The sequence below is a fragment of the Centruroides vittatus genome, unplaced genomic scaffold, assembly GCF_030686945.1.
Source record: "Centruroides vittatus isolate TY-2023 unplaced genomic scaffold, ASM3068694v2 contig_349, whole genome shotgun sequence".
Lineage (NCBI taxonomy): Eukaryota > Metazoa > Arthropoda > Arachnida > Scorpiones > Buthidae > Centruroides > Centruroides vittatus.
Window position 1 is genome coordinate 1,296,301 of NW_027122172.1, and position 23,860 is coordinate 1,320,160.

A 23,860-nucleotide genomic window follows, 5' to 3' on the forward strand; every position below is an offset into this window, starting at 1 on the left:
ATATATATATAATACGGAAAAAATTTACAAGGCGCCCTCTGTTGGCGTGTAATTTCCCTAAAAGTTAGATTTGACTTCTGAATGTCAAGAACGTCCAAAGAAAACAGTTTTAATTGTTTATATGTTTGACCGTATTTAAAGGACACGGAATATCATCGTGGGAATGATTTGATTCGGATGAAATTATCGATCACGTCGATGGTCGTGCCCACTTCGGTGAGGTAACATTAATAATAATAACGCTCATCGGTTAATATCCGAATATAACTCTATGAACCGAAATGGACACATTATGCCACGTGTTGTGACAATATTTAAACAGATGATTGATCGTTATCGATCGATCGCGATTAAATATTATATTTAATCGCGTTTAAATCGTAATTAATGACGCAAAATTTTGATTTGAAGTTTTTCTTACATCAATAATTGATTTTTGTCACATATCATTCCTTTTCCCATACCATTTTATATAATGTTAATACAAATAGGTATTACATTACCTTATTTATTTCATTACATTACTATTGCATGCAATACTATACAGTATTCGTGTATTACGTGCAATTATTTACAAGAAATTAATCTTTAGATTTGCCATTAATAAATATTTCACAATTAGTCAGGTAATTGTGACATCTGCCTCTAGACAATGATGACATGATGATTATGTATTGTGATATAGTTCTTATTTAAAATGATGCAATGTCTCTATACTAATTTGTAAGACATTGATGTTTTGTTGCGCAATCTGCGTGGTTATAAAAGCTTCCGACGCAATTTGGAGAATCGGTCTAAAACCGGAGTGCGACGATGAAAATTGTGTTTAAATCCCTCTTCGGAGACAAAATTTTGAAATATGTAATTTCAAATATTAATAACGTGTAAGTGTTTGATATTGATTTTTATCTAATCGTAGTTTAAAACAATTTGAAATATAATTCTGCATTTCAAAATTTCTGACGAAGCTATTTATTGAAACTATTGAGACAATTTTTATTAATTTTAATTATTTTGGATCAGTTTCCTCAATAATAAACAAGAATATTAGGAAATTAATACAAAACTCAAATTTTTATTTTTTAAATAGTCATTTAACGTAATTTATTTCTGCGTAGCAATGATTTTTTAATTAAAAATATACTTTTAAGAAAATAAAAAATCGGTCGGTCGATAAGGCCGTCTACGATACAATAGAACGACTAATTTTCGTCTGTCGAAATTGGATATTATTAATTTTAAAGCGTATCTAATTATGTTAATTAGAAGAATTATTTTTTAAAATTTATTGAATACTTTTTAGAGAGTTGACAGTAAATTTATTCTTTATATTTTCCACTGCATACTTATTAAATAAGCAAGATGTAAATAGTAAGATTGATATTCAAGTATACTATTACTATAAATTTCAGCTGTAAATCAGCTGTTATCAGATTAACAGTAATAATTGTTCACCTGGAAATGTCAGTTAAGCAAAAAAAGTGTTTACTGGAATAAGAAGGTGTTTGCACTACTTAACACCAGAGTTCTTCTTATTACAGTATTTAAACTATTATTCAAAGCTTGAGACAATAAAATTGAATACAATATAATTTAACAAAAAATTATTTTCGAGATATAAAATTGATAAAAAATTTAATGCAGTGGTTCCCGACCGGTGTTCCGTAAGCATCTCCCAAGTGTTCCGCAGATTTAGTCGCAAATCGGAAAGTGTACAATCGTATTCGAGCCGCCGAATATCAAAAAATTAAAATCATAAAATTTTTCATGTACGACTCGTACTTGTGGAGTGTACTACTGTTTCGAATAAGATAAAGGCAATGATAAAAACTGAATGAAATATGTAAAAAACATCAGGCACAAGTTTCCCATTAAAGTTATTTAGGTATATTTTTTCCTGTCTTAGAATTGGCGTTAATAATACGAGTAGAGATTTTGAATTATAACTGCTTAATTCTAATAAAATAACTGATGACAAGCTTACGTATTTCATATTAACTTAAGTAAGTGTTCCGCTAAAGAAAATTGCTCACAAAAGTGTTCCGCATCTTAGAAAAGGTTGGGAACCACTGATTTAATGTCTCTATTTCCTTACTAAAAATTATTTATTGCAGAGAATATTAGTAATTTTTTGATTTTAAATTATACTAAAAAATATTCATAATTCATTATTTTTAATATATAATTCTTTTTGCATTGTTAAATTATTTATTATATTTAATTTTTATAGATAGAGTTTAGCTCTAATTTGAAAGTTAAATCGATTGTAAATCTTAATGTATCGGCATTAAATCGAGTTAACGACGGCATTATATCGATTACGTAATTCGTAAATCGCGGTTAATTTTTAATACTTTTATAATAGATTCGACGATTTGAGATTTCAAAGCTCGATATTTTTATATTAAAACTTGTTCGGAAAAGTATGGAATAAAGTTTAATATGTAGTAAATGAGTTGGATGATACCATTTTCAGATTTATTGTGAATATTGCATGTGATGAGACATCTAAATAAAAAGAATAGTATGACTTATGGAATTACTTTAGCATGTAACATTCAAATTCAAAAACTGAACTTAATATAGCTATATCTTTTATAATAATTGAATGTTTCGGGTCTCAGTTATTAACTTTATATTGACAAGTGATAGGACTGAAAGTTCAATTTCAAAATTACAGAAAATCATACTATATATACAGAACAATATTTAAACACTGATAGTAACAAATTGAGAAAACCGGGTTCATTTTTTTTGTATTTTGTAATTGTGAATGGCTTTCGGTTGTGTTCTATTCCGTACATCGTGGTAAGGTTGCCAGATCTTGGTTCTCGTTGATGATCTCCAACTAGCCGAGATAGATCTCTGGTTAAAAACAGAGGGAAAGATAATAACAACATGATATGTAGTCACTAGAAGCTGCTTTATCATATATGCAAAGAACATTGGTTGCCCCGTCGTGCAAATATCGGTTATATATAGATATTTACATGACTAATTATTGACCGGTGATAAACTGGATTGTATTTAATAAACAATAACGTGAATGCAGAACAAAAAAAGTATATTAGGTTTTGAAATATACCACTAGATAGGGCAAATCTCTGGTTATAATCTGGCTATTCTGCATCATGGCCAAGTGTCAAATGCAACTTCAGTAAATATAACACCTGGTTAGGATAGTTTTAGAGAATGTAATTAATGCCAAACTATACTACCTTATAAAACATACAACAAATGAGCATTTTAATTTGATGATAATATAAATTTTCTCAGTTTAAATGTATTATTTCCTCCATACATTTTATGCCATTCTTATTTCAATACAATTTTTTAATAATAAGTTCACTTTGTGACTTCTAAAAATGTGATTAAAGTCAAAATATGATCATATTTGAATTTAATAACAGTTTTATATTAGAAGAAACGAAAGCATCCCTTAGCCTTATTTAGCTTTAAAGTTTCATATTTGTTATATTAATTTTTGCTAGCAACAAATTGTATACAGGAATACCTTGCTTTAACATGCTTTGCTTTATAGCATTTCACTAATACGGCACTTTTCGATCACGTTCGTGTTTATTATTTTTGGCTCGTGGCATGCTCTTAAGGAGTTTTTTATTTATCATTTACACATTTGCATAATTTTTTAGATCTAGGGCTAATGCACATCTATTGAATGATGGTGTACATATGTTTTTAGGCCTTATATGTGCTTTCAAGTGGAAAAAAACTCTATTTTGCTTTAATGTTAAAAGGAGGGATAGAAAATGCACAGTGCTATCTTACTAATATGAAATGCACTTAATCCGAATCGATTTTGTACTAAATGTTCTGATCAAAAGCAAACATATCGTAGATTATTTAAAAGCAACAACGCAATACTGGATATACAAAAAAAAACTACTTAAAAACTCAACCAAAATCCAGCAATTAAACAGTTGTATGAATGTTTCCATCTACCTTCCAGTAGGTAGATGGAATATTATGATTCTATGAGAAAATTCTACATTTAGAATGTCTACTGGAAGGTAGATGAAAATGTTCATGCAGCTGTTTAATTGATGGATTTTGGTTGACTTTATGAATGGTTTTTTCCATAAATTTTTTTTTAAAACATAATGAATTTATAAAATTAATACGTAGCAAACAATTTAACATAAATATATGCACCAAATACAGTACGCATATTTTAAATATGTATATTTGTCAGTAATCCATTATGATTTCCTTTCTTTATATATTACCCCATTAATCTGAACAATTCTACACAATAATTAGTTTTGGATTAAGGAAAGTGCACTGCACTTTAAGATTGTTTTCTCATCGTTAGTTTACTAATGTTTTTTCTATAAATTTTTAAATTTTAAATATATTAAATACTTATATTTTGATTTCTCTCTCTCTCTCTCTCTCTCTCTCTCTCTCTCGATTTTAAATGAAGAACTTCATTCCGACTAGTTTAAAATTAAACTTAAAATTTTAAATATCGGCTTCTTTAGATAAATATACAATAAATTATTAAAGCTAAACATTTTGAAGCCTTTTAATGCATTCAAATCCTACAAATTTGATTAATTTAATGATGATGAATTTGTGCAGATGTATCATAGTCGACGAGAGAAAACTAAAGCGTAATTATTATTAATTTTATTTAATTAATCACAATTGATTTTACTTTTAGTTCTTTGAAACCTGATTTTATTTTTTAGTGTATTAAGTATTTTATTCAGAATCATAGCAATTATAAATATTTATTACTAAATTGGAAAACAAAACTTTGTAATTCTTGCCATTTTAGAAAAGTATATTTAATTGATTTTATTATTTTTGTCAGTTTAATAATAGAAATTAAAGTGGTTTAGAAAAACTTATTGTAACTCTATTGTAAGAACAAATTGGTTTTATAATAGAAACTATGAAATGTAATTAATTTATTAAGCGAAAAATGATTTTATGCTCATTCAAAATACAAATTTCAAGTTAGAAAAACACTTTATAAAATACAAACAAATTTCTTGTTTTATTTAAAACGGTACTTTATTACTAAAATAGATAAAAATAAGCTTTCTTTTTACGAATTTTTAAAGGAAAATGAATGGGATTCTAAATAACATTAACTTCATCCAGTAGAATCAATATTTGTTTTGCAGCAAAATTTAATGTAAAAATAATATATAATAATTATGTAAATATGTAAATTATCTTTTTTTCACAAATTTTATTTTTTTAACGTGTCTTTATATATAAATAAATATCGATCTTTTATTGTTAATTAATTTTGACAGAAAACACTGGAGAAGCCTATATTCTTCAATGGCTAATTGCATGATGATGATCATCATCATAATCATTCTCATGATTAATTAAATTGCACTTTGTTTATACATTAACGTTATTTAATTATAGTCATAAATTCCATGTCTTAAGATCAGATTATATGTATTGTATTGTATTAGATTAAGTTTTGATGACTGTTTATTAGTGACAAGCAAATATTCATTATCATCTGTATTAATTTAGATATAACACGAAAACAATGATAGTTAACAACTTATATCTTGCATTACTAATGCATTTTATAAAATTCAGTTTGTAAGTTTGGTTTATTAATTGTGTTTTAACCTTAATAAATAATAATAATTTTTTTTAAGAAAAAGTGTAATTCACTTATTTTCAGTCTGAATTTTGTTAAATGATTTATTTAAAATTTATGTTTAAAAAACTTTTTTTAAATTTAAACAGAAACTATACGGTTGAGATGTGGGTGACATAGGATTTCGTAATTGTTTTCCGAATCAGAAAGCCGTTTCTTTAAATACTCCGATCGTTTAAATTTCGCTCGGTCGTTCGTAACATGGCAGCAATCGTGGACCAAACTCCGACGTCGGCAAAATCGGTAGTCGATCTTTTCGTACCCGACAAGAATAACATAGAAACGGCAAAACACGAAATTACGGGTCTCGACGAAAAGGTAATGCAGAATTTTGCTTCGTATTTAAGTGAAATGCAAATTTTAGAATAAGACAATCTATAATTATTATCAATTATAAATAATAAATTCTTTAAGAAACATTTAAAGTTACACGAAATCGGTAACAAAATAATAAAAATAGTTATTTGTGTTAATACGAATGTAAGTATGAATAAATACATAAATAAAACCGTAAAATATTAAAAAGCTTGTCTATCCTATCCTAATATCTGGTCCTTGTTCACTCAAGTTATCAAGTTATGAATTGAAAATGAATAGTTTATTAGTCAAACGATTTGTTTTCAAATTCCATAAAACATTCAGTTTATTTCTGTTTTCTTCTTATCTTTAGAGATTATTAAAGTTGTAAGAAAAGACTTTCGGGTTTTATTTATTTATTTTTTTAAATATTGCATTTTTAATCATTAAGAAATCTTTTATATATTTCTTTATAAATATATTATTTGACACACAAAATAATAAAATATTGCTTCGTTAACACATTTATAATTACTTTACAAATATTATCGTTTAGAATTTCTGTCGAATTAGTTTTTCCGTATAAAATATCGTCGTGTCGATATTTCTAATAAACTTTATTATTACAGAACGTACTCGTGAGCCCTTCGGCCGAACAGTACGACGCTTTAGTTAAGAGGTTACGACAAAGAATCGAAAGTGGTCACGGAGAGGTTATATACGCAATTGGAATAGGTATTGACTTTTACGAATTATATATTTCTATAACTGTTATAGAATAAATTTATTTACGTTAATTGCTTTTCAAAATGTTTTAAATTTGTTTGAATTAGAAATTGAAGTTTTTAAAGAAATTCAGTTCTTCAGATTAAAAAATTTAAATATTTTGTTTAAAGATTAAATTTTTTTTTCTCCTCTAAAGAATTTTAGGTTTTAATTTTAGAAAAGTTGAGTAATTTCTTTATTTATTCTTTATTTTATTTTTTGAATACAGGAAATAATATTTCCTGTATTCAAAATCAAAAAATAATATACTGTATACAGTATAGTAAAAAGTGTAATATAGTGTATACAGGAAACATTATTTCCTGTATACACTATATTACACTTTTTGGTAATTTTAATAAAAAGGATTTATAAAATATTTATATCAATAATGCCATTGCTGATATCAATTCCAATTTTTAATTATCAAATGTCAGGTTAGACTTGTTTCGGTGGCAAAAGTTATATTGCCGTACGGGAGATAATAATGACATCATCAAAAAATATGCAAATTTTTAAAGTATGGAATTTCTGATTATATCGGGAGTCATGGCAGTGACTTCCCACCAATTAAAAAAGAGTCACCGACCGACTATATATTAATTATATACGGGAATCGAGTTGCCAATTTTCGGGGCATTTCTCCACCTCAAACATCCGAAGTAATTCCGAATATCCGATTCGAAAGAAAATTGTTTTTTTAAGTAGCGTGCAAGATTTTGTATAAAGCAGTTGCCAAAATATAAGCAATCGAAAAGTGCAAAAACCACCAAAAAAGCTGTATTTTCTTCTTCTTTATCCGGCACTGCAGACACTTGCAGAGAAAAACTACCGGGTCTAGAAAGCTCAAATTTTAAACTTAAGCCTTTCTCGTTATTGGTGAAGTACCGGCGAAGTTCCGGGTTCGATAGGATAAGTTTACGGGGTTTCCCATAGAACTAAATTTCGTTTTACAGCTTAGTTTTATGCTTATAAGGATAAAATTGCATGGAAACAAATGAATTTTATTCAAAATGCTGATCAGAATTACAAAAGCTCAAATTTATGCGAATTAAAACTTTTCATAACAATTTTTCTAAATGGCCTATCGAAAGCGTCGGTCGACGATGCGCTCGATTGGCAGCACGTCGGTCGGCAGCACCCGAAACGAATATCGAAAGTGTCTGGTCGGCAGAGCATTTGGTTGGCCACACGTTCGGTCGGCAGCCACGAAACCTCAATCGATTTCGTGTCTCGACGTAATAATACAATTACTAAACAAAAACAATTGATATCCTAACAAAAACATCCGAGATGTAAAAAAATTATGCCGAGTAAAAATTTATGACAATTTAGACAACAGTCAAAATTTTTCTTGGCAGTTTTTCTTTGCTAAAGATAAGATAAATGTTGACTGTTGTCTAAATTGTCATAAATTTTTACTCGGCATAATTTTTTCACATTCTGGATGTTTTTGTTCGGATTCATTAAATTGTCAAACGGGAATATTTTATCATATTTTAAGGAAATTTTGAAAATTTTTTAAACTACAATCAATACGTAAAATATTAAGTACATCAAACAAAACCTTTACCATCCAGTAAATAATTTTAATGTAAAATTCAACAAGCGTTATTGAGAAGAAGGTAATTTTGTTACATAGAATATTTCTTTTAATTTCAAGATATATTATTTTAATAAAATTTTTAAATTAAAATAAACAAAAAAATTAATTTTTTACTGATAAAAAAATAAATGATGATAATGATGAGATTAAGGAAAATGTATACATGCAGAATTCTGTTTAGAAATGAAGAAATGTATTTGTTGACTAATTGAATATCATACATGAATAGCTAAAACTAACTTTTCATATTATTATTATTAAAATTTTAGCTTGATAATTTTATTTGTTAAAATAACACATTAGTTAAGGAATTTCAAAATTCAAAGATATTCAAGAAATTATAGGAAACATTTTTCCCAGTCATTTCCTACCTGATAGAAGATAGATTTTTTTTTAAATATAATTTATTTCTATATTTCAATATTTTGTTAAATTTAATACTAAAATAATTATTTATTGCTATCTTGAAAGATACATAATATAATAAGATTAGATAGAAAACAAGCAATTATTTATTGTGACAGTGTCACAATGCCAGACTGCAATTCTTAATCAATTCTTAATTTATTTAATTAAAATAAATATAAAATATAAGCTCTTCGCCTCAAATTAGTACCGTAGTGTCTTCTTCCGTACGTCGTACTTTTCCGTTAGCAACGGAGTCGTGCCGGTCGTCCGACTCCTTTTGGGAGAAAATTTTCGAATCGAAATAACGTGACTTCCAGTTTGCGTCGGAAGTTCGTATATAGTTAGTCGGGGCCTCCTTACCCCTAAGCTTTCTTTATCTGGTCTTGACGTTCCAGCATCTAACTCTGTTTTTGAGATTAAGGAAGGACAGATGGACAGACAATAGTGAGAATTTATAGGTCTACAATTTTTTCAAATTGCAGCTCAATAATGAATCGAATATTATTTATACAATTTTATGCCGAAAATCTTTAATATTTTTGTTATTTTTGAGTAAAAACGTGGGTTTAGATATTACGTTAATCTAATAAAAGTTTATTGTATAATAATATAAAATAGTTTTAATGAATTTAATTCATTAAACTATTTCTGTATTATGAAATATTATGGTTTTAGTTATATAGTAAATATCTGTAATAATTTTTAGGAACGGATAGCGGAAATGATGGACTTACCGAAGAAGAATTGGAAGCTTCTGTGGCCACATTGAAAAGCATGGCAAGTTCACTAGAAGCAGATTGTGCAGTCTTGAGAAAACATAAAGTTGGAATGAATTATGTTTCTGAATATCTAGTGAGAAAAAAGGCTGCAGATAATGATTTTGTTGAAGTGAGGTAATATTATATATCTGTTATATATTTTAAAATGAATACACAATATTTACACGAATCATTCTTTTATCAGATAGTTAGTCTCAAATCTAACTTTCTTTATTGAAAAATTTTAAAAATAGCTTATTATTATCTGATACTGCATATTTTTGGATAGTTAAATGTAAATGATGACTGATGACTTTAAAATTGCAAAATCTATTTGTTTTTACAAATAGATTTTGCAATTTATTGTACATTAGTGAATAAATGAAAAAAGTGAAGTTATTTTTTATGCACATTTGCTATTTAGTTAGTTTTAGGATGAATACATCATATTATATAGATTCAAATAAAGAAATAAATGATATGATATTCATTATGGCATAATTTAAGAAAATCTCGAATAATTAAAACAGTATGAATTTTTATAAATAAGAATGAGAAAAAGTTCTTATTAAAATATTTCTTATATCATCATTTACTTTTCTGTGAATTTGGATCTTGGTGCTGATTCATCAAACAGATAACAATGAAAGTACTGAAGGTCACAGTTTTTGGCAAAGTGAACACTTTTGTTGTTTTTTTTACAAATCTCAAGTTATTCTTTGATTACATCTGAGATCAAGTTATTCAAGGTTAAACTTTTTGAAAATGGTTAAAACTGTAACTGCTTATTGCAGTGAGATACGTTAGAGGAAAACCTTGCAGCATTATTGTACTTATATTTACATTACCTAATATGTTATGTCAGGCCTGAATGGTTGGCCTGGGTGAATCTCAACATAAAGATTTTAATGAAACTGCTTCATGAAAGATGAGTGTTGTATCTGTTTGTGATGAGAGTGACAAATGCTCATATACAATTAACTGATTTTTATTGTTCAAAAGTAACAGAATTTATAGATCATTACAAGATCATTTTCTACATTGTAAGAGAGAGAGTGTGTCATCCCTGACTCTCCCGAGGTGTTAAGTGTATTCTTGAACTTGGTTATTGGACGGTACGACCTTGATCTCGTCACCCAGGCACTATGCAGTGACAGCGCCGAGTCAGAGGAACTGGAGCCACTCCTTGTAATATGACAATTTTATCAAGGCTTCTTCGAAGGTCTTTGCTTCTTTTCTCCCTAATTTTTCTTCTTTTTTCTTTGATTGACAATCCTTAATTTGTGTTGCCCAAACTCGATTGAAAGGCCAACACACTATCGACTCTCTCAGGCCGATTAGTAAGTCCGAGTGTCATTTATCGTCTCTTTCTTCCTTCTTCCTTTTCTTTTTCTCCAACTTTATATTTCTGTTTATGGGCTAACCAGTTGAGGTTGGAGTTTTAATCAGCTTGTCTTCATAGGCCAATTTGTATGATTGGCCTAAGAAGACAATTTTATTGCTTTTTCTGTTTTTGAGTAAATGAATTCACACTCAACAACCTGTTAAAAAACCAGTAATAGTAATTGAAAACAAACGTTTTAGACCGTTAACTTGGTCTTCCTCAGGTTCTAAATATTGAGATTCGTTACAAGTTCAAAACTCTTTCAGAACGTATTCAAATTTTCGAATAGAACAGTCGCGCGTTTGTGTTGCCATGGTATCGTATGTGTTGTTGACATACATAATACGTGTGGCGCAAAAACACAATGTAATTACATTCCATATATAAACGAAGGGATAGGGATGTACTGTACATTAAATAGAGCTACGGGGAACATCCCCTTCGTAACAAAACTTCCAAGCTTGAGAAATGTTACACGAATCTTTAGAATTGATGCAGGTTGTGCGTTAGCCAGAGAGCTGAACCTTAACAGGGCAGTGGTACCTTCCTCTGATACCCCCAGGTTATTCGCGTTCGCTAAAACTCACAAAGATACGCCATCCTTAAGACCGATCCTTGACAAGGCAAGATCCCCACTAGAGAGCTGGATGCAGCGGTACACAAGCACATAATTCGCAACTTAAACAATTATCCCTGGATAGTCAACAACCCACAAGAATTATTAGACACATTGAGACCCCTCAACGTAACCGACCAGGCATACATTACTGTTCTCGATTTCGTTTCATTGTACCCGTCGACAAAAATCCAACCTTGCTTTTGCGCAATTAGAGACCTCTTACTAACGTCGCACGGAATGCACCGTAAACTGGTCCTGGAACTAGCCCACATTCTGTGCTACACTTCCTTTTTCCGTTTCGACGACAAAACATATCTTCAGAAACGTGGTGTTCCGATGGGCAGCCCGCTGTCGGGCGATTTATGCGAGTTGGTCATTAGAAAGCTGGAACAAAGAATCATACCCCTCTTTAATTCAGATATACATATTTATAGGAGGTACGTCGATGATATCTTTATCTTATGGAAAACTAAGCCCAATATAAACAGGTTCATCGATGCAATGAACGACAACCCATATGGACTCCACATCAAGCTTGACCAAATAAGCAACTCAAATGCAAACTTCTTAGATATCCATATGCAAATAGATGGCAACACAATATCCACTAAGGTCCATTACAAACCATGCTACACTCCTTTATTCATCCCTGCCGTTTCAGAGGACCCCTTCTCTTACAAGGTAGCTGCCTTCCGGGCCCTTACGAAAAGAGCGTTCACGCACCACTCCAGAATCGAGGACACCATATCTGAATTAGAGCGCATCCAGAACATAGCCACAAGACACGGCTATAGTCGTACATTGGTTCGTAACCTTGCGTCTGCATATTATACGCAATTGCATCGTACCGACAACACCAACACACGCACTAACGACTACAATACCACTTAATCATTTGTTGTGGTTGAATATAATAAACACCTAGACTCCATTTACAGGGAAATTGCCGCATACACCAACAAAAAGATTGCTTACAAGAGACGTAACACTATATATGACCTCATGCGCAATTCCAAGGACATCTTAGATAAAAGAATGGCACCGGGGGTATACTCTGTTCCATTATGGGATGGCAGATTCCAAAGAGAGCTTGTATACATCGGTTCAAGGAAACGGTCGCCGGACAAACGTCTACGCGAGCATAAGTACGATATCGACCGCAACAGAGGCACCACAGCCCTCTCCGCGTATGCCTCGACCCCGGGCATAAGTGCCGATCTGCAAAACGCAGAATTGATTAAACTCTCCCACCGATTGGACCATCTGCGATACCTGGAAACTCTGGAAATATACAAAGCCGGACTGCGCACAACCTGCATCAATTCTAAAGATGCGTGTAACATTTCTCAAGCTTGAAAGTTTTGTTACGAAGGGGATGTTCCCCATAGCTCTATTTAATGTACAGTACATCCCTATCCCTTCGTTTATATGTGGAATGTAATTACATTGCGTTTTTGCGCCACACGTGTTACGTACGTCAACAACACGTACGATACCACGGCAACACGAACGCGCAACTGTTCTATTCGAAAATTCGAATACGTTCCGAAAGAGTTTTGAACTTGTAACGAATCTCAATATTTAGAATCCGAGGAAGACAGAGTTAACGATCGAAAACGTTTGTTTTCAATTACTATTACTGGTTTTTTAAAAGGTCGTCGAGCACGAATTCTTCGCTTACACCAGTACACAAGTCGAACCTTTGAGTAAATGGAAAGCAGATAACCCAGCCAGCTTCTGCTCATAACAACAATAATCCCAGAACATACAGACAAGCTGATTAAAACTCCAACCTCAACCGGTTAGCACTCAATTTCAAAAGAAGCATTCTGGGATTCTGCAAAAGAAGAGTTCTGAGATTATTGTTGTTACGAGCTCCTGCTCATAACAACAATAATCTCAGAACTCTTCTTTTGCAGAACCCTTCCCAGAATCCTTCTTTTGCAAATTTCCAGAATCCCAGAACCCAGGACTATGGGAACTTGGTCCTTTGTTCTAACTAACTGGTTTATTAAATATATTTTAAATTAAAATTGTTAATAAAGATTTTTTTCAAATTCTGATTTTCATATCATGCTGATTTATAAAACACAAGATAGGATTTAAAGCTTATCAAATTTTTTTATTTTATGAAAAAATTAAACAAGAAAATACTTCTTCCTATAAATTAGTATATACAGACTTTGTTTTTAGTCTTCAATCAAAATCTAAACAGAATTTATTTACTTCTGAAAAGTTTTTGATATTTTGTGTACTGTCTTGTAATCTAAGTTAAAAAAGCAAACGAAAATTACAAAAATCAATTAATCTTTACAATGTTTTAAATCTAAAAAATTAATATGACAATAATAAAGTATCTAAAATTTACAAAATAGCGTAGATAAAGTTTACGATGGTGGATTAAATATTCATTTTTACATTAAGCATTTGACTGATTTTGAGCATTGTCAATGGATACTGTCAATAATAATTTATTTATAGCCACACTATTTATAAATTATTGTTACTTATAAATTGTAAATGGAGGCTTTTAGATGCAAAAGTCGGGTACCCCGTTAAAGCTTAACGATAGATCGGTACGATCGTTCGTCGGACGGGCTTTTGGAATTTACACGGAACGACACGTAATAGAGATCTCGGGAAAAAATCGATCGTATCTAGCGGAAGTCTTCCATCCTCTCGACCAGATTATACGCGATATACGAAGAGCGTCCATTTTCGTTCGGCCAAATCTTCGATCGATCTTTTCCGTAAATGTCTACGGCCGTGCTAAAACGGGCAATACCATTTCAGTAGTTATAACCTCATTCTTCATCAGATATATTCCTATTTATGTGGACAACCCGACATTCCCAAGCCAAACAATGCAATAATATATTACGGTTTGGTATCTTAGATGTCCCGCATCTACGAAAATACGGATACAAAATGTTCAAGATGCCAAATCCTAACTGCCACAGTAATAAAATTTTAAGATTAAATCAATAATTTTGTTAGTTGATAATATTCTACATATGAATTTTCTTAGCAATTTTTTAAAAAATACATTACATTAAATGTAATTCTAATTTAAAATTAATTAAAATATATTCTTAAATATATAATTTATTTATAGAGTTGCTGTGGTTGGAAACGTGGATGCAGGAAAAAGTACATTACTGGGTGTCCTGACTCACGGAGAATTAGATAACGGGAGAGGGTTTGCGAGACAAAAATTGTTTAGGCACAAACACGAAATGGAATCCGGAAGAACATCCAGTGTCGGCAACGATATTCTCGGGTTCGATAGTTGCGGAAACGTCGTAAATAAAGCCGACAGTCACGGCGGCCAGATGGACTGGGTTAAAATATGCGAAACGTCCGCAAAGGTATAATTTATTTACGCAAAAAGAACATACAGTAAACGAGTTAATATAAATCGAAGTTACGTAAATTATATAATTTTTCATAAATATAAAATCGTACATTATCGAATTTATTTGGGTTAAGTAAATTAAGCAAAAATTGAGAAAAATGTAAAATATTTGTGTGAAATAACGAAACCGTATGCAAAAACATTTTCAGGTTATAACATTCATCGATTTAGCCGGTCACGAACGCTACTTAAAAACTACCATCTTCGGCATGACGGGGCACGTTCCGGATTTCACAATGCTTATGGTAAGAATATTACAAATTGTGTATTTAATACGTTTTTAGGCTTTTCTTCGACGTCTTTAAAATAATTTAAATTTCGAACAGATGCTATACTTTTTCTCTTTACGTTATTAATTATTTAAAAGAGCGACGCCAGCTATCCCGAATATGCATGCCACTCCATAGCTAACCAAATTTATTCTACTTAACTCGAATATAATTTAATAAACTTTGTTTTACTTAAATGTAGTATTTATTCGGAAGTTACAAAATATTAAAAAGCATCAGAATGATCCAGGAATAATCAATATTTATTTGTACATATTAATTAATTAGTAATAATGTAAGCGAAATAACCAAAGTGTCAAATATTAAAGTTACGTAATATCGGAACGATAAGGGATACCGTTATTACAGTAATTATGGTTTAACTTAACGAAATTTTTAACGATTACCTACTATATATTATTAAAAATATATACTATTCGTCGTAAATTTGTAATAATTTAACGTTATTTGAAGTAGAATGAATTCGAGAAAACTATTTACAGAATTCTAATTTCTAATTTTTCTAAAGTAAAATGTTCTTCCGCAGATTGGTGCAAATGCAGGCGTAGTTGGAATGACCAAAGAACATTTAGGATTGGCTCTTGCCTTGAATGTTCCAGTATTTGTTGTTGTAACAAAAATTGACATGTGTCCTCCAAATGTACTACAAGATACGATGAAATTACTTGTTCGCATTTTGAAGTCACCGGGATGTCGAAAAATACCTGTAATTGTCCATTCGGAAGACGACGTTATAGTGTCCGCTACAAATTTTGTTTCCGAAAGGTACATAACGGGAAATAAGTTGAAAAATTGCTAACTTTGTTTTAATTTATAAAAATCGCAATTTTAGATTATGTCCCATATTTCAAGTTTCAAATGTTACTGGAAAAAATCTCGATCTCTTAAAAATGTTTCTTAATCTTTTATCTACTCGAATGCCTAATTCCGATTCGGACCCTGCCGAATTTCAAATAGACGATACTTATTCCGTTCCCGTAAGTCTATTATTTCGCTTTATTTTTTATTTTTCGCTTTAAATATTATGATTATGTCTTTATTAAAGGGTGTAGGTACAGTCGTTTCCGGTACAACTCTGAAAGGAGTCATTAGACTTAACGACATCTTGCTACTGGGTCCGGATCCTCTGGGTCATTTTCAACCCGTCGCAATCAAATCTATTCATCGTAAAAGGATGCCCGTTCGCGAAGTGCACAGTGGGCAGACCGCTTCGTTTGCATTGAAAAAGGTATTCGGTATTCGAATTACGCCAAATATCGTCGATATAAAATATAATTTTATCGAATTATTTTTTAATCCGTTAGATCAGAAGATCGGATATTCGTAAAGGTATGGTCATGGTGTCTTCTGCTTTAAATCCTCAAGCTTGTTGGGAATTCGAAGGCGAAATACTCGTTTTGCATCATCCGACAACAATCAGTCCACGCTACCAAGCAATGGGTTTGTTTTAAAAACAAGTATTTCTTTTAATTGGAAATGAGTAGGCTAAATGAAAAATTCTTTTGCAGTCCATTGTGGAAGTATAAGACAGACGGCCTCCATTCTCAAAATGTCCAAAGAATGTTTGAGAACGGGAGACAAAGCCATTGTACATTTTCGCTTCATAAAAAATCCCGAATATTTGCGTGCGGGGATGAGAATGGTATTTCGCGAAGGAAGAACGAAAGCCGTGGGCAACGTCGTGCATCTCATTCCCAACAGTACGGCCACGTCCCAATTGGTAAGATCTAAACCGAATAAAATGAGACCGGCCAATTCGGTCAGTCCGCCCGGCTCCGAATCTCCCACCTTCGAGAGAAAAGAGTCCAATAAGAGGAATAGAGGAAGACACGGAGCAAACCGAACGACGGCACCACCGGTGTGATTGCCGTATCTGTTTAAAAAGGTTAATAAATCACAAAATGTTTTTGTCCCGACTCCAACGATTTTTAAAATATTTTAAACTTTTGGTAGTCCTCCGTAAATATATTACGGGGTCGTTTTATTTTTTGCCGAGTCACAAAATAAAACGATTCCGTACTTTGATCGTTAACGTAAAAATTATATTTAAAAAAATATTAATAAATGATAATATACTAACGAAGATTGTTCGAACCTGGATAGATTTAAAGGTGTCGAGTCTAAAACTATTTTACGTGTAAAACGAAGCGCACCGGTGAATACAAATATTCTAAGGTGCACCACAAAAGTATAGAACCGCTCAAAAAATTGGTCTTCGGGTCAGAACATTCACTAATAGATAGAAACGGATTTATTTTTATGCGTAATTCGACACCTAACTTATAAAAACGTAATTTTAGGAAACATAATTCGCGGAATAATAACGAAGTCAATTTACATACTGCCACGTAAGTATACAACCGCCATCTTTCTCGCAAGTTTCGAGTGTGAAAGTTTTTTTTACGCCCGGTGGTACCTGTTTAACAGACCGAGAAAGGACAAATTGTAGCTTTGAGAAGCACTGGTTTAAAGTAAGTGATCGGACAGTAGCAAACAGCATCGATCGTTCGAAAAAGATAGTTCGGCATTATTTGCAAATTATGGACCGAAGCGTAAAGTGGACGTCCTTCGAAGCTTACCCCGCGAGACGGCAAACGAATTGTTAATGCAGCCTCTCTAACTCCACGCGTCAAATTCGGGACGATTCGAGTATTCGAGCGCGTCACGAAATTTCGAAGGGTTTTACGCAACGATATTGTTCGGTTTCGAAGAAAAGTGCCCCCGCTCTTAAGCCCGAGCACAAAGCTGCCCGACTCGATTTTGCTAGGAAAAATATGGCTACTCGATGGAATAAGGTAAGTTTTTTTTTTTTTTTCGTTTAGACCTGTCGTGCTAGCACAAGAAATAACAACCTTTTTATCGTATAGATAATCTTTTCGGACAAAAAAAAAAAAAAATGTAATTCGTATGGACCAGATGGTTTAGCGTTCCATTGGCGCGATTTACGAAAAGAGCCAGAGTACTTTCCTCCAAAGTGTTATAATCAGTTTTTTTTTTTACAATTTCTGCTGTTTGCCGCGATATAAGAAACTGAGTTTCGACAAATTATATTTTCATAAATCCCGAATAATACAAAAAAGGTAGCTATATCGTATGCGTAATTCCTATCCTTCGTATAACAGATTTGCAGCGGTTTATACTTTTGTGGAGCACCTTAGTAGTGAGCGCATTCTCTCGAAAAATTGCCAAATAGTTACATTTTGTTTTCGTTACACTGCGCAATTATATCAATAAATTATCAAATACAGATAAAAGATAAATTAGCCAAAACAAGCCCTAAATGAATTAAAACATATAGCATTAAGAATCGTATAATGTACAAAGTATTCGGATTTTCTAAATTTTTCCAATGCCGTACATTTATGTTATCAATTTTCCACGGTAAAAAAACTATTTGAAAATGATTGACGTATTCGAACGTTACAGAACATTTAAAAAATTCTTTTATCTCTAACGATTCGTTTTAAAATGTTAAATATGAAAATTTCTTCTAAAATTATCTTGTGTGCGATTTTATTTATCGTGGTTATTTCTTATTTTTCGGAAGACGAAGAGAACGGATGCCATTGCCAATTCTCGACAGACACTATCAAATACGTTGTCAAATACATTTTGGTAAATACTATAATTCCTACTTTGTTCGGCCTCGTCGATTTCGCTTTTGGAAATTCGGGCTTTTCTCTACTATTATTGCTCTGCGCCGCCATCGGTTTATATGTCCGTCTAAGAAGAAATCACGTCGACCTCTTTATAGATCGCGATTCGTTAAAAGAAATAAAAACTATGACGGAAGAAGTGGTTAAAATTAACTCGGAATTAAATAGCCATTTGGAAGCTGGAGCAAATATTGCATTAGCCAAATATTGTGCCGATTTGGATAAAGTAATTAAGAGGCATTTCCACAAATTGCATTCCGAAATCGGCATGTTATCCGCCGATATAAACTTGATGATGAATAAATCCGTGGAACGATGCAAAGCGACAGAATCGGCTATAAATGAAATAAATATAATTCTGGATAAGTTAAATCGAGATATAAACCGTTATCGTAAGAATATGGCTACAATTTCTACTCCTAATATTGTCTCTGCCTCGGTTCCTACGGCCAGTGACGATTATTTCTGCATTGAAAATATGAAAGACTGGAACGAAAGTCACGAAAAGCTCGTTGAAGGAAATTACGTCGAAAGGCCAAATATACAATTAAACCAGATGCCGGTAGACAAATGTTTGCAAAGCGTTGAAAACGAAAAATCAAACGACACCATTTAAATTGTTAGTCCTTTATAGTTTACGAGAAAAATTAATATTAAAATTAATTTATTTTTAAACGTAAAAAATATTTTTTAGTAATAATTTTGGGGATACTATAGATTACTATCTATGGAATTTCGGGACTTTGAGTATATATCTGAACTGAGGGGACCGAGACGAGTTCGACGATACCCTACTTTTAGACCGGAGACGAAAAATAGGAAAGTTATCATACTTTGTAAGTTGTTATACTTTTTTAATGCTTTCGTACAGACGGCACCGTAGTTGCTGGTGCTGCCATCTCGCGGTAAAGTCTGCAAACTAATTAAAAAAAAGCACTCTGAAAGGCAAGAAATTGCACGAACAGTCGAACGCCACTTCCTTTTTTTCTTTTGTTCGGGAACTACCGTGAATCAATAACTAGTGACGTTAAACAATCGGCGGCCTGCCAGAGGCTCCCCTCCCGGGGGGAGTCCGTCGGGAGCACGAACAGTCGTACGCCACTTCCTTTTTTTCCTTGTTCAAGCATCGCGACTCCCGATCGCGATAGCGCGGTCGGCTCGTAATACTAGCCGACCGCGAGCGATAGCGAGACTGAGGGGCCGGGCCCCCGAGGTCGACTAACGAGGGTGTACAAAAAGGACTTAACTCGAATTGTAGACGATCGGTGTGCTCGTGGATCAACATCTGCCTCTGTCGAAGGTATATATGGCCGACTTGCCGGACTGCCTGTTAAACACGCGATAGGCTTAGCGGAGAGAGCGACGCGACTCCCGATCATCGCGCGATCGCCGAAAAAGTATGATAACTTTCTTATTTTTTGCCTCCGGCCCAAAAGTAGGGTACCGTTGAACTCGTCTCGGTTCCCCGAGTTCAAATATATACTCAGTCCCGAAATTCCATTGATAGTAATTATAGTACACCCATAATTTTTTTAAAAGATAGATAAAATAATTCTAAATTTTCAGTTAGAATTTATCACTATTCATCCATGTACAGTATTTTATTTCGTATTCGTAGCATAAAATATTTTTATATTTAGTATAATTGGCGAATTGCATTTTAATGCGTTGGGGCAGAGGGGCAGTTGTCCCCACACTAATTATCATGGAAACGAAACGTGTATTTTGCTCCCACAGCCAGTAGCAACTTTTTAAATCAAATAATGTTTTTAGTAATTTTGATTATTTTCAGAATTAGCTGCTTCGGCGTAACGTTTGTTTAGCGCTCTACGACGATTTATTCACACATTTTTAAAATACTCTTTCCGTCCTATGGACACTAAGAGGACCTTTTTAGCGTCCCCATTAAAGATTTGGCCAGGCCTACGAAAGGGTAGCCGGGTGATAAAGAAAGGGACCCGACATATCCGAGCGAAAACATCTCCCGAAAAATTCCCGAGGATTTTCAATCCCGGGTCATGGTTACTAAATATGGCCGGGAACCCTTCGTTTTTAAAGTAATGAAGACTTTATGCTTTTAAGTATCTTTTAAAATTATTTATCTATGTTTTTATTTACAAAATAAAAATTAATCGTGAAATTTTTGGTCGTATTAAATCAGCGAGCTGGAATATACCACAAAGAGTGGCTGAAGCGACACCATGTTTGAGGAAAATTGAATATACGTCTGCCATTTTCCTTTTAGTCGAGGGGTCGTGAGCATTTGTGTTGCGTAAAGTCAACTCAACTCTTTGTTGAGTTAACTTTACACCAAGTGATAGTACCCGTCGTTGACACCAAGAGTGCTGTAACTATAGTCACAGCCACTCTATGTAATATAGCCTTGCTCGTTGTATTAACTGCGTTAGGCGCACGGGGAACAGGTGAAAAAAATACACGCCATTTTTAAATGCGTGTATTTTTTTATTTATTAAATGCTGGAAAATAACGTCCTCGGTACCTTTCTTCATCTTACTGAAGACTGCACTGAAAAAATTTCAAATTTGTACAAAATTTATTTTTTTACATGAAGCCACACCACAGTTACCAGGGTAACCGATGTTCCCCACGCGCCTAACGGAGGAAGTTTGATTAGTGCAACTAATCGAGAAATGGTAGGTTCTGAAAGAACGCTCATTGCTTGATATCGGATCAGTCATGATAGAAATGACCAATAAGAGCATAGAAGGCGTATAAACAAGAATTTTAAAGCCAATTAACGGCAAGAAGGTCTTTTATAGACTTAGTATTGAAAGGTGGAGTTTCCCAAGAATATTTATTGCTAAACGGTTTTGAAAACATGTTTATTCGTCTAAATACTGTCAAACAACTTTTCATTAGCAAATTAGAGGCGAAAAAACGATTAAAACAAACGATTTTATAGCGATTGTTTACATAATTCAAAGATGGTAATCTGAGGGGGCGTGGCATTTCGCGGCAATTGTTTTTACAGGTGGATGATTCGTTGATCTAATAACAGACAAAGAAATTAACAAAATACAGTGTAAAACAAGTTTACTATCCAATAATCTAAGCCAATAATCTGCCTTTTTTCCTATACTTGCTAGGGGATGTGTTTACCGAAAATTTTTGACCCGGGGTTAGTAAAAATACAATGAAAATACACTTATTGGCTTAAACAAAGTCAACCCCGTAAAGGAAAGCAAATCGGATTTCACGATCCACATACTCCCCACTTACTGCTAATTGCTTTACAATGGCAGGAGTCGGTCTTTTCCCGAAATATTTTTGGCCCGGGGTTGGTGACAAAGCATTTATTGGTTGAGACAGTTAAAAGACACATACAAGAAAGCGAATCGGAGCTTAGATAGCAACGAGACTCGATTAAAGTTTGTACAAAACGCTTCTAATGTTGACGATTTTTTAACAAAAATTCCTGAAACGTTTGTCCCGAAATTCCTTTTTTTGTTTTCGTTATAAAATAAATAAAAATGATATATTTTGAGTAGGTTTCTTCATTAAGACTTCAAAAACACAATAGATTACTCACCTAACATCACAAAACCATGAATAAAACCATGATTTTTACATAATTGATTTTTGAAACGGGACAACTGTAGTTCCCCCAGGGCCCAACACCAGGATAGGGACCCAGCGCGCCCCGCGCAAGGTTAAACATAACTTTTTGTCACTTATTAGGGAGCGTGGCCTTGCAATTTTTTTCGAAATTGCAAGGCCACGTATATTTAGAAGTCGAGTTACATCATCAATTTTATATACGTTTTGTATATACTCTGCTTTTTGTCTGAATCCTATTGAGCAAACGTGGCTCTCGGCAGAAAATTGTGCTCTGCTTTCAAACCAAATTATCTAGTAATCGTGAACCCGGCTCTTCCAAAGCGATAAGCTGTCATCCTATCGGTTTACATTGACTTTTATCAGTTTAAGTTAACCTGATTGTTACCTCAAAGTTCATCTGGCCTATTTACAGCAGAATTTAAAACAATCTCAATCATTGAGGGTAAAAACTTATCATACAGTATAATGCTATTGTTTCTACTGACATTCTATACGCGTTAGCTATAGCCTACTGTTTCTATAGATCGGTTAGTTTAGAATGTATGAATGTAACTTTTACTAAAAATGGAAGCAAATGAAATGTTCAACTATCGAGATGATTTCTATTTTCAAAAATCCAGTCTGTAACAAAAGTATAAACACACCTGTTTTTGAAGCCTTTTTAATTTTAGGTTAAAAACCTATAAAAATTCCTTATAGCTACAGATTTTAAATATAATTTAATACATTTTGGTAAATTTTTATATTAAAGTGATTACTGGTTTAAAAGTTATTTCAATATTTTTAATTTTGGACTGTAACGAAATTATAAATACAGGCTTAAAAATGACTAATTATGTAAATTAAATTGCTCTTCTTGTTATTAACAATAAAGGGAAGTAATAGTTTAAAATCAAATATGGTGGTGGCAATTTAAACAGTGGGTTATTTTATTTAAATGAAATTTGTATGTGTAACTGTTCATATTTAGTTTAAATTAGTTTAATTTACAAATAGTGGGACTTTGGGCAGGTTTTTAAAGGCAATTATCATGCCACTTTTAATTGCAAATTAAGATTTAATGTTAATTACTTTTCTTAGATCAGATATCTCATCAAATATAATATTCCTAAAAAGAAATAAGTCATTTTAAGAATTTTAATTATTATCTATCAATATTTATTAGAAATTATAGTAAATTGCTTTGTGTTCATAAATAAATTATGAAAAATATCATCTTTCTTTTTACTCTTTTTTTAAGTCATTCTAATTTAACTGTGCCGCCAAAATTTAATTAAAGACTCAAGTGTGCTATGAGACAAAAAGTCAATAGCACTGCTGTAGAACAACAAAGCACATTTTCAGTTTAGTAGAACAGTGAACACCTTTGCATTTGAACCATAGAAAACCTTCATACTTTCACTGCACTTATCTAAAGCTGCAGCCCG

At 32.4% G+C, this 23,860-nt stretch overlaps 1 protein-coding gene across 3 annotated transcripts; it reads left to right on the forward strand.

Moving 5' to 3' along the window:
• The first annotated feature begins 33 nt into the window (after window positions 1-33).
• On the forward strand, window positions 34-17,114 carry GTPBP1 (GTP-binding protein 1). 3 transcript variants are annotated; one of them, XM_067269233.1, is made up of 11 exons: window positions 34-221; window positions 5,746-5,974; window positions 6,583-6,688; window positions 9,439-9,625; window positions 14,609-14,861; window positions 15,058-15,153; window positions 15,725-15,963; window positions 16,031-16,175; window positions 16,244-16,426; window positions 16,503-16,638; window positions 16,707-17,114. In XM_067269233.1, the coding sequence occupies exons 2-11, from the start codon at window positions 5,858-5,860 to the stop codon at window positions 17,060-17,062; spliced, it is 1,818 nt and encodes a 605-aa protein (XP_067125334.1). In that variant the 5' UTR covers window positions 34-221; window positions 5,746-5,857; the 3' UTR covers window positions 17,063-17,114. The 3 variants fall into 3 exon arrangements, with proteins under 3 accessions (XP_067125334.1, XP_067125333.1, XP_067125335.1); XM_067269232.1 differs by having other exon boundaries at window positions 34-216; XM_067269234.1 differs by lacking the exon at window positions 34-221 and adding an exon at window positions 750-884.
• The last annotated feature ends 6,746 nt before the right edge of the window (window positions 17,115-23,860 follow it).